The sequence below is a fragment of the Stegostoma tigrinum genome, chromosome 12, assembly GCF_030684315.1.
Source record: "Stegostoma tigrinum isolate sSteTig4 chromosome 12, sSteTig4.hap1, whole genome shotgun sequence".
NCBI classification, from domain to species: domain Eukaryota; kingdom Metazoa; phylum Chordata; class Chondrichthyes; order Orectolobiformes; family Stegostomatidae; genus Stegostoma; species Stegostoma tigrinum.
The window spans coordinates 42,702,412-42,720,848 of NC_081365.1; the positions used below are offsets into that span (position 1 = coordinate 42,702,412).

At 40.2% G+C, this 18,437-nt stretch overlaps 1 protein-coding gene across 3 annotated transcripts in view; it reads right to left on the bottom strand.

The window, feature by feature from the left end:
• The window catches only part of kdm6a (lysine (K)-specific demethylase 6A), a 221,999-nt gene that overhangs the window by 159,469 nt on the left and 44,093 nt on the right, over positions 1-18,437 (bottom strand). For all 3 annotated transcript variants that reach the window (XM_048540308.1, XM_048540307.1, XM_048540309.2), the window contains exon 5: positions 2,569-2,627. In XM_048540308.1, coding sequence (XP_048396265.1) covers positions 2,569-2,627 — 59 coding nt within the window. The remainder of the gene's footprint in view (positions 1-2,568; positions 2,628-18,437) is intronic.

Consider the following 18,437-nt stretch of genomic DNA (forward strand, 5'->3'; position numbering starts at 1 on the left):
TGACGTAACAGCCCTGTTCACATCCATCAACATCAACCTGGCCAAAGAAACACTGACGACACTATTAGAAGAACCGAAGACACATACACCAGACACCACCAACCTCATCAGCAAGGACAACACCATCAAGCTAGTGGACCTGTGCCTCACCACCCACTTCACTTTCAATAACAAAACCTACAGACAAACCAACGGTACACCCATGGGATCTCCGATATCAGGGCTCTTAGCAGAGGCAGTAATGCAGAGACTCGAACAAACAGCTCTGCCAATCATCCAACCCAAACTTTGGGTCCGCTATGTGGATGACACCTTTGTCATCACTAAACAAAACAAATTAGAGGAAACATTCAGGACCATCAATAATACCCTTTACTGGCATAACATTCACAAAAGAGGAGGAAAACAACAACAAACTGCCATTCCTAGATGTCACAGTAGAGCGAACAGCCAATGGGGAACTTCAAACTAGCGTCTATAGGAAAACAACACATACGGACCAAATACTGAACTACAGGAGCAACCATCCCAACACCCACAAACGAAGCTGCATTAGAACATTATTCCAACGAGCCACCACACACTGCAGCACAAAGGAACTAAGCAGAGCAGAGGAAAATCACCTGAACAGCGTATTCAAAAAGAATGGGTACCCTATGAACACAGTCCGCCAATTTCTCAGCAACAAACCCAAACAAACAGACAAAACGGGCTCAGAAACCATAACCACTCTCCCCTACATCAAAGGCATTTCGGAAATGACTGCCAGACTACTCGGACCCCTTGGCATCAGGGTAGCCCACAAACCCACCAACACACTAAAACAGCAGCTAATGAACTTAAAAGACCCTATACAGACAACAAATAAAATGAATGTCATCTACAAAATACCTTGCAAGGACTGTGACAAACACTACATTGGACAAACTGGCAGGAAGCTAGCCACCAGGATACATGAACATCAACTAGCCACAAAACGGCATGACCCACTATCACTCGTATCCTTACTTAGAGATAAGGAAGGACACCACTTTGATTGGGACAACACATCCATCCTAAGACAAGCCAAACAGAGACATGCACGAGAATTCCTAGAAGCATGGCATTCCAACCGGAATTCCATCAACAAACACATTGACTTGGAGCCAATCTACCATCCCCTGAGAAAAAGAACAGGAAATGACATCACCAACCCAAGGAAACCTAACCAGATGAATAGAAAGCGGGACATAACACTAGCGCTTCGTCGGAGGCTCACTGATGTTACCTAGAATGGTGACGAAACGTCTGAAAACTAACCTTCCAGCTCAACAAGCAAACTCACATCCAGAGAACAAAAACATCAAATGCAAGGAGCTACTGGAGACAAATAGTTCCATACAGACTAGAATGTCAATGATTTGCAAATGTCCAAAGTGTACCAATGGTGGGGTTATCCTGCAAAAACGAAGCAAGGAATGGAGATATTGGTGTGGTGATTTACAGAATGGTCAGTTGTTGGACATTTTCTCATTTGTAGGAAACAATACAAAAGTTTAACCCTTCCAACACATTTACTGACCACAACACACTATGGTTTATTTAGCAGTTATGTTAAAAGGAAACTCTAAATTTTAGCATATTTCAAATCAAACACAATAAGTCCTTCGTCACTTTCCAATTTCATTACCACTCAATATCACCTCTTCACTGAGCAACCTAACTTGTTTCAACTATTTTTGCCAAGAACTGGCCATTGCAACTGACAGAATAAAACCTTAAAATATTTCAAGTTCTGCAACATTATAGAATTCCTAAAATTTGTATGATTTAATTTGGATTGAAGGACTTTTATCAAAACAACATGTCTCAGCAGTGTTAGAGGACAAGCGGTGTTATGAGTTGTTTGTGTCAGAGCCAACTACAATGACAGATTAATTCAAAATTAATTTCCATTTAATACTATTCTAAGATATTTGCTGCCTTAAGGGCTGAATTTCACAATTGACAAGTATTCTGAAAACACTAAAATAGAATCTTTATGTTATTTTTAGTTGATGCCTGTGTTACACGCCAAAACAAAGGGTCACAGCTCACTTCAATTTGAATGAGAAGGTGGGCCACGTCGGGAGGAGGAGAGGGTAAGATGGAAAAAAAAAGTGAAATAAGCATGTGAACAGAGCATGGGCAGAAGATGGAGGTGCTTTTAAACAAGCTCAAACACAAACATTTTCTAATATAGTACTTAAAAGTGGGAAGATGATAAGCTCAGGGAGGTATAATGGGAAATTTGATGCTGTAAATATCACTCCTTATTTTAACGGGGCTACAGTGGTGACACTGTGTCTGATAAACCAGAATTGGTTAAGTAAAGATAATAAGCAATATAATAACTCCACGTTTCCCAGCCAGAATTGCATGTAGACGAGAGATTTCAGTTAAACAATTTTACAAGCCATGTATCTTAGACCAGCAGAAAAAGTCAAACTGGCAAACTTCACACTAAAACATAAGCATTGCTCTAAAGTAGTAAACTAATTTGAAGATGCCTTCTTATTGCAATTAAAGAATAATAAATAATTTACTTACCATTGAAATGCATTATAATGGAAATAGACAAGGCCAAGGCCATATAAAAAGGCAGCATTCTATGGGGAGAAAATATTTAAAAATTTTAGTAATATAATGAAGTCACTCCTATTTTTGCTGCAACAGGCCAATATCACCAAACACACACTAACTTATTTACTGAACTTTTCAGTGTAGAATCTGCATACAGAATTAGTAGAAAACATAGTACATTTCAAACTAACTGTAAGTGCAGTGTTTTGAGATGCAATACCACGGATTAGATCATTTGGAAATTCAAAATCAACTTTGCAGCATTTGTGCAAAAAATGCATGCGTGTAACCCAGCCATAATCAGCCAAAAATAAAAGTATGACAAGAGAGACAAAAAAGGCGTGACTTTTTAAGAAGTGAGTTTTAAGGAATGTCTTCAAGAATGACAAACGTAGAGAATGGAAACAAAAATGCTGGAGAAACTCAGTGGTCTGGTATCATCTGTGGAGACAAAGAGAATTAAACTGAATTCTCTTTCAGAACTGAAAGTAGTTGCAATTTATTTTAAGAAACACACTTCTGGCACAGCAGGGGAGGGGCAAAGGGAATAGAGGTGTAGAGGCCAAGTACGAGAGACAAAGGGGCTGTTGATGATTGTGAAAGACAGAAAAGATGCAAGTCGGATATGAAAGCTAGAGAATGGGTCTTCTCTATTTCGATCAAGGTAAACAAAACTCAAATAAAACAAAGCTGCGTGCTTGCATGTGGTTTGGGAGGGAACAGGTGGAAACAGGACACGAAAAGGATGAAGAACGTCAATAAGTTCTGATAAAGGGTTACTGGACCTGAAAAAAAAGTTAAATTTCTCTCTCCACACATGCTGCCAGGCTTGCAGAGATTTTCCAGCAATGTCTATTTTCATTTCTGACTTCCACAATCTGTAGTTTTTTTTGATCAGTTTGTCAGGCTCTGATGTTGTGAAATTCGATATCAAGTCCCAGAGACTGTCCAGTGACTGAACAAAAAGTTGAGGCTTTGCTCCTCGAGCTTGCGTGGTGCTTTGCTGGACAGAAATGTTAGTACAAGAGCAAGATAATTTATTGAAATGGCAAGCAACTAGAAGGTTCAGGTGATTCCTGCAGACAGCAGAGGTGCTCTGCAAAACAGTAACCCAGTCTGCTTCTGGTCTTACTCACGTAAAGGAGACTGTATTGTGAGCAGCAAGTACAGGAGACAAGCTGGAAGTAGCAGAAACAAAATGCTGCTTCACTTGGAGGATATGTTTGGGGCTTTGGGCAGTGAGGAGAGAGATAGCGAACGGGCAAGTATCATACATTTGCGGTGGCATGAGAAGGTGCCATGGGTGAGGGGAAATAATGAGAGCAAAGGAGGGAACCAGGGCATCACAGAAGGAACAATGACTGCAGAATGCTGACAATGAAGGGGAGGGGAATGTGTTTGGCCAAAATAACAGAGGATGGTGCAAGTACGGGACAGGCAAAACTGTGATTCTAAATAAGGGAATGATGTAATAACAATTCAGAGGGGGAGAAGGAGTATGTTCAGGAAGCTAAAAAGAAGCTGATACACAGTCAAAACATCAAATTGTACAATTAGAAGTCATGGGGTATCAATCAAGAAATGCTCAATCTATAAGAGGGATATGATAACAAATAAAATACAGCAATCAAAAAAGTACTGAGATACTGGAAACCAGAAACAAAACCATATTGCGAGAAAAACTCAGCAGGTCCAGCAGCATCTGTGGAAAGAAAGCAGAGTTAAGGTTTCAGGTCCAGAGAGCTGCTGAGTTATCACAGGAATGCATTTTTATTGTTGAATAGAATAGGAAAGAGTTATAGATTTGAGACAAAGCATTCAAGGGGAATGCTAAAAAGAACTATTAATTGTAAAATGGCCACAAAAGGATGGCTGTTGCTAACAGCTACTCTTACCAGGAGATCCACTTTGATTACATACCATTCCCGTGTCTTGCATTATCCTTGCAGACCTATTGTAGGTTCTTAGGTAACCTCTATCACACCTATCATTCCATTTTACCAGGTCGAACCTTTTCTGTTGCCTTCCACTTTGCCATTTACAAAAGATCTCTGTTGCTTTCAGCTCTACTCAATCAGCCAAAATACTGACAATTCCTTTTTCTAGATGACTTTTTGAAATCACAAGAGCGAAAATAACTCCATTTTCACCTCTTCACTTATGATATGGTTTATATGTGAAACATCTCACAATCATCTGGGAAACCACAATGTTAAGACTACAGCTTTCTTTCATAGATTTTTATTTGTTGCCTAGGTTTCTAGGTTTTGTACAAAAAAGTGACAGTGAAAGAATAATGTATTTTTCTAAGTCAAGACGATGAACGGCTCAGACAGACACTTGCAATTCCTGTTTTTATTCTCAAAAATCTCTCAGGTTTGTAAAATATAACTTTCTTTTCATACATCCATGTTGAGTCTGTCCAATCAAACATTTAGAGTCACGGAGCTGTATAGAACAGAAACAGATCCTTAGGCCCAACAAGTCCATGCCAACCAGATATCCCAAACCAATCTAGTCCAATCTGCTAGCATTTGGCCCATATCCCTCTAATCCTTTGTATTCACGTAGCCATCTAGATGCCTTTCAAATGCTGTAATTAAAATGTTGTAATTGTACCAGCCTCCAAACCACTTGCTGTGGCAGCTCATTCCATGCACGCACCACCCTCTTGGTAAAAAGGTTGGTCCCTTTTAAATATTTCCCTTCTCACCTTAAACCTATGCCCTCTAGTTTTAGACTCTGGTACCGTGGGGTAAAGACCTTGGCTATTTACCCTATCTATGCCCTCATGATTAACAAACCTCTGGGGTTGCCCCTCAGCCGCCAATGCTCTAAGGAAAATTGCCCCAGCCTATTCAGCCTCTCCCTATAGCTTAAACTCTCCAACCCCAGCAATATCCTCAGAAATCTTTTCCAAATCATTTCAAATTTCACAACATCCTTCCTACAGCAGGCTGGCCAGAAATGGAAGCAGTATTCCAAAAGCCTGACCAATGTCCTCTACAACCGCAACAGGGCTTTGCAACTCTTATACTCAATGAACTGACCAATAAAGGCAAACATACCAAATACCTTCTTCACTAGCCTATTTAGCTGGAACTCCACTTTCAAGGAACTATGAACCTGCATTCCAAAGTGTCTTCGTTCAGCATAACTCCCCAGGGGACTTAGCATTCAGTGTATAAGTCCTGCCCTGATTTGCCTTTCCAAACTGCAGAACCTCACGTTTATTTAAATTAAAGTTCATCTGCCACTCCTTGGCTCACCAGCCATCTAATTAAGGTCCCATTGTAATCTTAAGTAATCTTCTTGGCTGTCTACTACACGTCCAATTTTGGTATCATCTGCAAACTTACTAACCATACCTCTTAGATTTACATCCATCCCTGAACCACATTTTCTCTATTGCTGTGATATCCCAGTGCCATGTTCCCAATCGTATCCCGAGTTCATCTGTATCACGTCAGGCCTCATGCATTGAAAAAAAAAAGCGCTTTTATTTATTAGTCTGACTTCATTGTGTGCTTTGTTCCTGCCTGCCCCAACTGTTTGACTCACTCCTTTTCCCAAGTGTACCAGTTTCAGACTGATCTCTTTTCTCACCATCTCCCTGGGTCTCACACCTCCCCCCACACCCCCCTTACTATTTTAAAGCCTTCTGCGCAGCTCGAGCAAATCTCCCTGCCAGTGTATTAGTCCCCTTCCAATTCAGATGTAATCCCTCCCTCTTATACAGACCACTTCTACATCAGAAGAAATTCCAATGATCCAAAAATATGGCTCCTCCTTTCCTACACCAGCTCCTCAGCCATGCATTCATCTGTTGTATCCTCCTGTCCCTGCTCTGACTTGCTCATGGCACTGGGAGTAATCGAGAAATTACTACTCGAGGGCCCACTTTTTAACATCCTGCCTAATTTCCTATATTCTCTCCTCAGAATCTGATCCTTTTCTCAACCAATGCCATTAGTTCCAATGTGTACAATAACCTCCTGCTGGTCCTTTTCCAAGTCTCTTGAAAGCCAAGCATCAATTCTTTAAATACAGGCCACTGACTGGAACATAGCAGCAATATGAGTGGCTGATATCATAGAACCTCTACAGTGTAGAAGCAGCCCATTAAGTCCACAGAGACCACCATCCCTACCCTATTCCCATAACTCTGCATTTCCGATGGCTAATCCATCTAGCCTTTACATACCCGCTCACTATGGGCAATTTAGCATGGTCAATTCATCTCACCTACACATCTCTGAATTGTAGGAGGAAACGGGAGCACCTGGAAGAAACCTACACCGACATGGGAGAATGTGCAAACTCTGCACAGATAGTCACCCAAGGGTGGAAATGAACCTGGCAGCCTGGTGCTGCCAGGCAGCAGTGCTAACCACTGAACCGTGAGGGGATACTTCAGAACATATACATTGCAATGGGTAAGAAAAATTCCAAAAGGACAGGCCCACCATTCATGTTTCACTGTTAAAGGTATCAAACTACAAGAAAAATTATATAATTGTACAAAGGAGACAGATGGAGTGAATGAAGAGAATAAGTGATCAACAAAAATAATAAGAGGCACATTTGACATACTTAATATTAGTTGCATCACTTGAGTAAACTGTAAATAATCAAGGCCCCAGTGCTGATTCGTGTAGCATACCACTCATTATATCTTGCCAACCAGAATATGATCCACTTATGCTTAAACTGGTCTCCCTGTTAACCAGCGAATCTTTTATCCATGCCAATAGGCTACTCTTACGCTGATGCAATTCTTTCTGCAATTACTTTTGATATATAACCTTATCAAGCGCTTTCTGGAAATCCATGTACAGTACATACAAAAGGTTTTTCCTTTTTTCACAATGTGTTACGCCCCCAAAAACTCTTAATAGATTGGTCAGGTATGATTTCCCTTTGAGAAAACCATAGCGATATGCTGGATTACATTGAACTTAACCACATGCCCTTTAATAGTAAAACAGCTTCTAATGCTTTCCCTACAACAGATGTTAAGCTTCTGTAGTTTCCTTTTCTTTCCTGTATCCCTCACTTTTGGAATAAAGGGAGTTACATTCACTATCTGCGAATTAATTGAAATGTACCATAGAACTTCTAAAAAAAATTAAAATCAATGCATGAATGATCTCACTAGCTACTACGTTCGAAAATTCAGGATGAAGTCCATCAGGATCCAGGCACTTGTTAGGTTACAACTCTGATAGTTCACTCAGTACTACTACTCTGGTCATTCTCTGAACTTCTCCTTCCCTCCTGTTTTGTGATGTATTGCTGCTTCTAGGATATTACTTGTGTGCACTAAAATGACAAATGCAATTTGCCTCTTCTTTCCGATTATTAATTCTCTAGTTTCTCTTTCTACGGACAAATGCTCACTATGAATTCTTTCCTTTAAAACGTTTATAGACGTTGTTAGTATCTTTTATTTCTGGCTTGCTTTCTTGTGCTCTCCTGCATGAATGAAGAACGGGTAGTATACAGATACATGTAACAGGAAAGCTAAAAGAATATTATTCTTTGTGAAGGTAAAAGTAGGTGGTCATCCTTCAGTTATATACAGCACATCTCGGAAGACCGTATCTGGAGTACTTTGTGCAGTACTGGCCATCTTACATTTAATCAAAAACAAATGTGTAGGAGGCAATTAAGAGAAGTTCTAAGATCTGGAATGACAGACTGTCATTTAACAAAACGTTAGACAGGCTAGGTTTGTATCCATTGAAAGTATAGAAACAAAGCACGAGTAAGCCATTCAGCCCTGCCATTCAACATAATCATGGCTGGTCATCCAACACTATAATCTGCTCCTACTTTCTCCCCATATCCTTAGATGTAGCACTTAAATCCAAAGGGATCAAACTATTTCATCAAAACAGTCAACGTTTTAGCTTCAACCACTTACCATGACAGTGTTCCACAGGCTCACTTTTCTCTGAATGAAGAAATTTCTCATCTTAGTTCTAAACAGCCTAACCCATATCCATAAACTACAACTCCAGAGGCAGTGGGAACATTCTTCCTGTGTTTACCCTGTGTAGTCCTGTTAGAATTTTATAGGTTTCTCGGAGAGTGCCCCCTCATTCTTCTGAACTCCAATGAATATAACCCTAACTGATCCAGTCACACATCAGTCTGACCACCCCAGGAATCAATCAGTCTGGTAAACCTTAGTTACACTCCCTCCATAATCAAAACATCATCCCTCAGGCAAGGAGAGCAAAACTGCACAGAATACTCCAAGCATGGTCTCATCTACATACACTTGCAGCAAGACTTTCTTACTCCTACACTCAAGTCTTCTTGCTATGAAGGCCAACATACCATTTGCTTCCTTCACCACCTGTTACGCCCACATGCCTACTTCAACAACTGATGTAAGAGGACGTCAGTCTTAATACACTTCCCTTTCCCCAAGCTATCGCAATTCAGATAAGTGTTCCATTATATAAAAGTGAAGTTGCAGGGTGTAAGGTGATGTTAGGAGTAAGAGAAATTCTCAGCTCCAGAGAAACAGTTTATCCTTGGTAATGATATCACTGGATCGCAGGTAGGAGTGATGCCTACAGGGGTTGAAACACCAATGGAAAAAAAAAATCAGACAACTGAGGTTTTACGGGAAATATACTCTAAGATTTTTCCTGACTGCGTAATAACAGGGTCACAAAGCCACAGGTTGAAACAGGAGGAAAAAATCAAGGAGTAAAGATAAGGAAATTGAAGTTCAATTTTCAGCCAATATGTTTGAATGAATGGTTAGAAAAATAATAAACAGGTGGTGGACAAAGTCAATATTTTTGGCTCCGAGAAGCAAGTTGAATTACAACAGAAAGAGAAAAAAAAACTAAAGCAGCTGTATCAAAAAATATACCTCAAACATTACTAACTTAAAAGTGAAGTCTTGACTAGGAAATGGAGGCCATCACACACACAGGCAGTTGAAATGGGGGCCTAAGTTCATCAAGCTGTGAGTTACAGAAAGGTGGCCATTTGGGAGCATGGAAAACTCAAGCCAAAATATAAATGCATTTTTTTAGGTCTGGACTGCATAAGGACATGGTTCACTTTTGCCGGACATATCTAAGTATCGGGTTACAGGAAAACCCCAGGCAGTTATAAAACCAGCACCCTTATTACCCATTCCCACATTTGAGAGACGGTTTATAAGAGTCTTAATTGATTGCATAAGACCCCTACCTAAAACAAAAAGCGGGAAATCTGTATTTGTTGAACATAACGGACATGTCCACTAGATTTCTGGAGGCCAATACATGACACAATTTCATGGCTGAAAGGATTGTAGAAGAGTTACTCAAATCTTTTATTAGATTTCAACTATCCACAGAAATACAAATCTGATCAAACATCAAACCTTGCATCAGTTATTTAAGGAAGTTACAGATAGCTTAGGAAAACAACAATTCAAATCCACTCTGTACCATCCAGAATTGCAGGAAACATGAAAACAGTGGCAAAGTTTTAAAACTATTTTGCGGGCTTACAGTCATGACTATTCAAAGGACTGGGACAAAGGAATTACATTTGTACCCTATTTCGTCCCACGATTAGGGATGCACCTTACAAGGATCAACTAAATTCAGTCCATTTGAATTAGGTTTTGGGCATGAGGTGAAAGGAGCACTGAAACTAAAGAAGAAGAAACTGGTCAGCCAGAGTTCAGAGACTGCATATTTGGACTGCATCAAATTTTACGGAAAATTAAACAAAGCATGAGAGTTGGCTAAACAGCATTTAGAAGTAGCGCAATATGTGAAATTAGGAAGTCGACAAGAAATCAAACATATGTAGTTTTGCGAGAAGTGTTAGTATACTACCATTAAAAGCAAGGTTTAGTGAGCCTTATCAAATTGAAAGAAAATTGAGGTGAACTGTTTAATAGTAACACCAAGTAGAAAGAAATCTGTGTCAAAGGAATTTGCTCAAAAGATATTTTGGTAGGGAAGGAAAGCAAAAAGAGAATGAGTTACTGGGTACAACCGAGTGAAGAACCAAGCTCAGATGGTTTGAAATAGGCATTTCTCAAATTAAAATGGACAATGAGGACGCTCTCAAAAATTGGGATAAATTCAGTCAGCCTCCAGAGGATATTCAAAGTGACCGGAAACAGTTATTACAATCACATGGGGGAGACAGGTGGGAATAAACTGTGAAGTACGAATCCAATGACACATGATGCAGATACTGGAACTGCTGTTCCAGTTAAGCAACATCCCTACAGACTTAATCCTCAAAAGTTGGCACAGGTTCAAAAAGAGATTGAATGCATGTTCAAGAACCAAATAAACTAAATGAGTTGCAGCAAATGGAGTGCACCCACAATAATGGTACCAATTATGTGCTGACTAAATTTATGCGCATTGATGAAGTGAAACAAACAACTTGTATTTCTAAGTTGGACTTACTCAGAGGATACTGTCAGGTACTTTTATGCGAAAGAGAGTGAAGGTAATTTTGGGTTTCATGGCACCAAATGGATTGCACCAGTTTAGAGTAATGCCATTTGGTACGAAGAATGCACCAGACACATTTCAAAGACTAACCAATAAGGTTATTTCAGGATTACCCTATTGTGTGGTGTATATGAATGATCTAGTAACTCAGTCAAAGACAGAAGAAACATTTGGTGCATCTAGATGGATTATGTGATCAACTTTAAGAGGCAAGGATGGTGATAAAATGTGGCTGAGTGAGTCTGCAGTCAAGTAACTGGAAATGGACAGGTTGCCCCACGAGATGTGAAACAAGGGTTACTGGGGAGTATCATCATCAAAGTGCTACGATTTGTGAGACTGAGTGGCTTTTGACAAAAATTCACACCAAATTTAAGCAGAGTGACTGTTCTACTGACAGATCTGTTGAAGAAGTGTAAAAAATTTCAGTGGACAGAAGAGTGTAAGAAGGCATTTGATGGGGTGGCACGGTGGCTCCGTGGTTAGCACTGCAGCCTCACAGCGCCAGGGACCCGGGTTCAATTCCGGCCTTGGGTAACTGTCTGTGCGGAGTTTGCACATTCTCCCCGTGTCTGCGTGGGTTTCCTCCAGGTGCTCCGGTTTCCTCCCACAGTCCAAAGATGTGCAGGCTAAGTGGATCGGCCACGTTAAATTGACCGTAGTGTTCAGGGGTGTGTGCGTTATAGGGGGAATGGGTCCGGGTGGGATGCTCAAAGGGGCGGTGTGGACTTGTTGGGCCAAAGGGCCCGTTTCCACACTGTAGGGAATCTAATCTAATAACATGAAAGCTGTATTAACTACTACTGCAGTGTCAGCCACACCTAACTACACAAGTCATTCAAGGTGGTCGTCAATGAGAGTGATGTGAATGTTGGTACTGTATTTTTGCAAGACGAACAGAAGATAGAAAGATCTGTTGAGTATTTTTTCAAAAAGCTGAATAATCATCAAAAGAAATATTCCGCAATCGAGGAGACCTTCAGCTTGGTGTTGATGTGCAACATTTTAACATATATGTTGCCAGTTACATGTCAGAGACAAGTATTTATACTGATTATAGCACATTAAAGTTTTTGGAGAAATTTAACAATAAAAATTCCAGACTGTTCAGAAGGAGCTTACTGCAGAGGTTTAATTTGAAAATTATACATGCGTCAAGAGAACGTGATTGCCAACAGCAGTGTCACAATTGTAACAAAGACAGACAAAAATGTTTGATGGCAGAAGAAAGAAAGATCGAAATCGACTACAGTACTGAATGTTTATGAGCCTACAGTTAATGTAATGCATACACATTACAGTGTACTAATACTGCAAGTCCAAAGGCTTTTAAAAATGAAGCCGTTTTTGTATAATCATGGTTTTTTTTAGGGGAGGGAAGGTGTAACAATACTATGGCTTTCAGAGGGTGGGCACTGATCTGCCTTGTGGGAGATTTGCTACCGCTGCTGGGGTGGTAATTGGGATACTGCAGCTGCACATCTTTGTTCTCGTGGCATGAATGTACTACATTCACTCACCACACCAATCTGATTAACTTTGAAGATTGCATTAGAAGAACATTATACAAAGCAGCTGACAGTCATCACAGGGTTGCTGCCAAAAATACTTTTTTTTAAAACTTCAAGTATATATGAAGGAGTGGTGCAGGTCAATATCCAGAACGGTGGAATTTTGGAAAAATACAAGGATTGAGAGACTGGTCGATTAAATATTGAAATGGTATGGTGTGGGGTAGCAGAAGAATAGATACTAGAATTAGTGACAAGGGCTCCAAATTTGAAACAGGTGATCAAGGATGATGATTTGAGTCTACCCACTTCCTAATAAGCTGCAGGAATACAAAATGATGATTCCAAACTGCTGCAAGAAGATCTGCCAAGTGACATTTTCTTAGGTGGATAAAGAAAGCAAAATTTAAATGTTGGCTGAATGAACTTTACGAAGGTGACTGACAATATCAACCACAGCAAGACATTCACTATGTTGCAATGTTTGAACGTCAGGAGAACAAATGCCAATGAGGAAGAGGGGAATAAGGAAATCACATGGTTTAAACACAGGCAACAAAGCTGTGGAATAAGTTAACCAAAAAGTCATTAAGTGGTGTGAGAACAAGATTACATGTTTTAAATCAAAGTAGATACCACCTTAACGTACCAGGAACAAATATTGAACTGATATTTAAAATACCTTTTAAAAAGGGAGAGACAGAGAGACAGAGACACAGACACAGTGACAGAGACAGAGACAGGCACCAATAAAAGAGAATTGCCATTAAAAAAAGGACCAAATGTGACTTGTGGACCATGGAATGAATATAAAGTCATAAGCAAAGCATTTAACAGACTGTCTAATATCCGATCTGTCAAGATAATGGAGTTAATAAAGACAGTGAAGAACAGTAAAAAAGCAGAATTTAGGGAATGTTGGGGTTTAACTGAGGAAGGCAGATGGGAAATCAGCAAATAGATCAAAATATTTGGAAACTAAAAAGGGATGAAGATTTTTGTAAATTTCTGTGGTGCCAAAGCTTATCTTGAGACTGTGGAGAGAAAGGGCAGTCAATCTTGACTCCAAGATATGTAGTTAAAGGCAATTCAGTACAGATTAAAATGCCAAGATTATATTATAAACAGCCTGGTTCAAGAGAATAAATAGTCAGGAAGGGGATGGAATCAGTTGGAAGAAATCAAAGCATGCCATATGACCACATGCAATTGCTTCAAATCTTCATAATGTTGCCAGAGATGATGTTTTATTCAAGATTTAGCCTTGGACAAGTACTTTGGCTAAGGTGTCAAATGTAGAAGAGGCATCATGTTAAATAAAGCACAATGAGAATATTCTTCATGATTTTGCCAAGACGTGCTTTGGTGCTAGGAGGCAGAAGTCACCTAGAAACTCAAAATATAATAGGAAAAAACAGCATCAATTTTTAAAAAGATATGTCCTGCTTGACCAAACTCGTTGAATTCTTTGACAAAATCTCCAAGAGAAAGTTTACAAGGGTAATACGGTAGATGCAATTTATTTACATTTCCAAAAGCCTTGAGAAAGGCACCATCATTTGAAATAGTGACTAATGCATGCTGAGTCAGGGAGAAAGCAATCAGTAGATAGCTGGCTGCTAAACAAAGCAGAAAGTAGAGGCAGAACAGGTGTTGCTAGAAGTTCTAGGGCTCATTAAGGTAAATAAATCCCCAAGACTTGATGACATGTATCCCAGGGCTTTGTGTCAGGCTAGGAAGAGAACTGCATTGCCCCTAGCAGAGATACTCATATCACTGACAGTCGCAGGTAAAGTGCCCAAAGACTGAAGCGTGGTTGCTGCTGTGTTATTGTTTCAGTACTTCCGGAAGGGAAATACTGGGGAACAAGAAACCAGTCAGTCTAATGTCTGTAGTGGGCAAGTTGTTAGAGGGGACTCAGAGGCCAGATCTACGGGCATTTAGAGAGGCACGAACTCACTTGGGATCGTCAGCATGGCTTTTTGCATGGGAAATCATGTCTCACAATTTGACTTGAGTTTTTTGAAAGGGTAACCAAGAAAGTAGATGGGGGCAGTGCAGTAGGCATTGTCTGCATGGACTTCAGCAAGTACGACATTGCAGGTTGTTGAGCAAAGTTTAATCTCGTGTGATCCAGGGAGAGCAACCTAACGGGATTCAAAAACAAAGTTGCTGGAAAAGCTCAGCAGGTCTGGCAGCAGCTGTGGAAGAGAAAAAAAAAAAGAGTTAACATTTCGGGTCCGGTGACCCTTCCTCAGAACCTTAAGACCCTTTTTGTTCCTGATTTACAGCATCCATAGTTCTTTTGGTTCTTAATTGGATTCAAAATTGGCTTGCCGGTAGAAGACAACGGGTAGTGGTAGAGGGCTGTTTTTCAGGCCGGAGGCCTGTGGCCAGCAGTGTACCACAGGGATCGGTGCTGGGTCCACTGTCATTCATGACTTACACAAACGATTTGGATGAGAGCTTAGGAAGTGTGGCTAGTAAGTTTATGGATGACACCAAGATTGACGGTACAGTGGACAGTGAAAGAGGTTAGCTGGAAATGGAGCAAGATCTTGATCAATAGGCTAGTGGGTTGAGGAATGGCAGATGGAGTTTAATTTAGATAAATGCAAGGTGTTCCATTTTGGTACACCAAACCAGGATAGGGCTTACACAATCAATAGTAGGGCTCTGGGGAATGTTATGAACAAAGGAATCCAGGAGTCCAAGTTCATAGCTCCTTGAAAGTGAAGTCACACGTAGACAGGGTAGTGAGGGCGGCTTTCGGCATGCTTGCTTTTAGCTGTCAATTGTGAGTAAAAGTTGGGACATCTGGTTGCAGTAGTACAAGGTTTTGGCCACATTTGGAGTACATGCAGTTTTGGTCGCCTTACTGTAGAATGGATATAATTAAACAAAAAAGAAGTGTGTAAGAGATTTACTAGGATGCTACTCAGACTGGAAGATTTGAGTTATAAGGACAGACCAGAATGGCTCGGATTCTGTTCTTTCCCCTGGAGGGTAGCAAACTGAGGGGTGACCTTATAAAGGTCTATAAAATCATGACAGGCATAGATAATGTGGACAGGCAACATCCTTCCCCCATGGTAGGGAAGTCTAAAACAACGGGCCACAGGTTTAAGGCAAGGCAGGAGAGATATAAAAGGGTTCAAAGGGCGTTTTTTTGTCCACAGAGGGTGATGAGTGTCTGGAATGGGCTGCTACAGGTAGTGGTGAAAGCAAGTTTTTTTTTGGCATTTAAGGAACATCTTGACGGGTACATGGATGCAATAGGTATGGAGAGATAGGGACCAAAGCAGGCAAATGGGACTAATTTAGTTATGAAAACTCGAAGACATGGGCAAGTTGGGCAAAAAGGCATGTTTCTATGTTGTACACCTAAAAGAAAAGGCATAACAGTGATCTTTACGAGGAGGAACTGCCAAAATTTTCCTTTCTATTTTTGATTGTGGACTGAAATGAAAATGGAACGGTTTTAAAACCCAAGAATTGTCATACTTTTTAAAATGCAAGCTACTAGTCGTTATACTGAGTGCTGTTTGTTCAATTGGTGTGGATGGGGTACTGCAGGCCCCAGCACCAGGTGGTGAGTTGAGTAAAAAGTAAAATTTGACTGGCAACAAGTAGGCTGATTGTTCTGTGGAGTTATGATCAGTGGTTGATGACAAAGGCCTTCTGTTGTCCAAAAACTGTGTGACTGGCTCCCAAGTAGACAAACAGTTTCTAGATGCAAATGACAAAGGCACATGCTGTTGGACCTCCAAAGGGATGCTGGGCATACTATACTCTGCAGGACAAAAATAATCCTAAAACCAACTTATTTTTCCCTCACTAGCAGCTGTAAGCCAAGAAACCAGACACCTTACAACGAGTGAATCAGTTGCTGTACCTCCTGCAGAAAAGTGAAACGACCTTACAACGAGAAAGATCAAGAAGCCACAACTCCTCACAAGCCATAAGGATCTTCTCAGCAAACCGTGTGGCCAGGGACCATTGAACAGTCTTCTCAGTTTCTCCTTCTACTAAAAATACTAATTTTCCTGTGCGTCTGTCAGCACAGCTAACATGAGGATTACAATTATAAGTAATACAGTTATATGTTAATAGTTTTTTTTTGTAGCTCTAATCTCTTTACTCGTATTAAATACTCGTTCCTGTTTAGTACAGAAATCTGGCCTGCGATTTCTGTTAACCTTGGTCAAAAAAGATAAGTAAACTGGGCTATTTGGCATACCTCGAGATGACTCTGGAAACAGCCAAGCTTGAGGTTGCTGACTTGGTCACTGAGCTGGCTTGTTTTCGTTCAGATGTTCCATCACCATGAAAGATGACATCATCAGCGGTGCCTCCAATGAAGCAACTCCATTATTGTGAGCTGTGCCATTTCCAGTTTTGATCTCTATGGGTTTGCATATGGGGTCCAATTCTGAATGTTTGTTGAGTGCACACGGTTCTCCACCCGTAATGCACTGCTTCATTGGAGGTTCCACTGATGCCACTTATATGGTGCCAAAATGTCTGAACAAAAACAAGCCAGCTCCGTGAGCAAATCAACAACCTCACCCACAACCCAAGCTACATATCTTTGCCAAAACTCTAAACAGCTAAGCTTGCTTTCCAGTGTGCTACCTCAGTGAGGCATAACATTTCTGTAGACAACAATCGCTTGCAAGATGCAGAATAGGTAAACGAGATTTATTATATTTGAGTACTGAAGGGATTCAGTGAGCAAATGATGGATTTCTGGAAATGCATTTGAAACAGGTAGGCGTGAGATAGCAGATAAAATGTGAGGATGGAAGATGGCATGAACAAGTAACAGAAAAGAAAGGTTGCAACAAGGTATAAGAGAAGGAAACAGTGATGGGATCTGCATGGGTTCTTTCAAATATTGTTGAATATCAAGAAATTCATGAATTTCTCATATTTACCATTTAAGGTCAAGGTCAACAGGTTGCAAGTGGTACCTGAGGCATTTAACATGATGGTTTTCAACATGCAAGGGCACATTGCAAGAAAACAAGTGAAGGTAAGATTAATCAGTTAGTGTCATGGTGGTGGAAATAGCTGGCAGAGAGAAGAAAGAAATCTTGATGCAAGAACAGCAAATCAAATTCAAATTCCCAAGCAGGTGAAATTGTAATGGAAAATTTTACAAAAAGGAATTATTAGGAGATAATTTCAATACTATTCAATTAATTTAATTTTTTTGATCTTTAGGTTTCATTTTCAAAATCATCCCAAATGTTCACTGATGCAGACGGATAAAAATCACCTCAAATTTTAATTCTAAAATAATTATTCCCTTACAGTTACTGTACTTTGAGGGGATGCTTTCATTTGGAAGAACCAAATTTACAGGAAAACTATATTTACTAGAATCTTTGAACATATTAAGTCAAAACAGCAATCTAAACAAATTATTAGTTCTAACACAAATATTATTTTTGTTCGGGAATTCCCGTTTGACTTTACATTTGAATGAATTAAGATATAGCAGCAGAATTAGGCTGTTCAGCCCAACAAGTCTGCTCTGTCATTTAATGAGGTCACGGCTGATCTGATAATGCTCAACTCCCCTTTCCTGCGTTTTCCACTTAACCCTTGATACTCTTACTGTTGAGTGGGTAGCAGTTCTGGGCTTCCAACAGATGGTGCTATTATTCTAAAGGAATATGCAGTGTAGGCCAATGATATCAATAAGATCCTACAACACCCTTCCTAACAACTCTGTGGGTGCATCTGAACCCACATGGGAGCAGTGGTCCAAGGCAGCAGCTCAGCATCAGTTTCTCAACAGCAATTTAAGAACTGGCATGCTATTCTT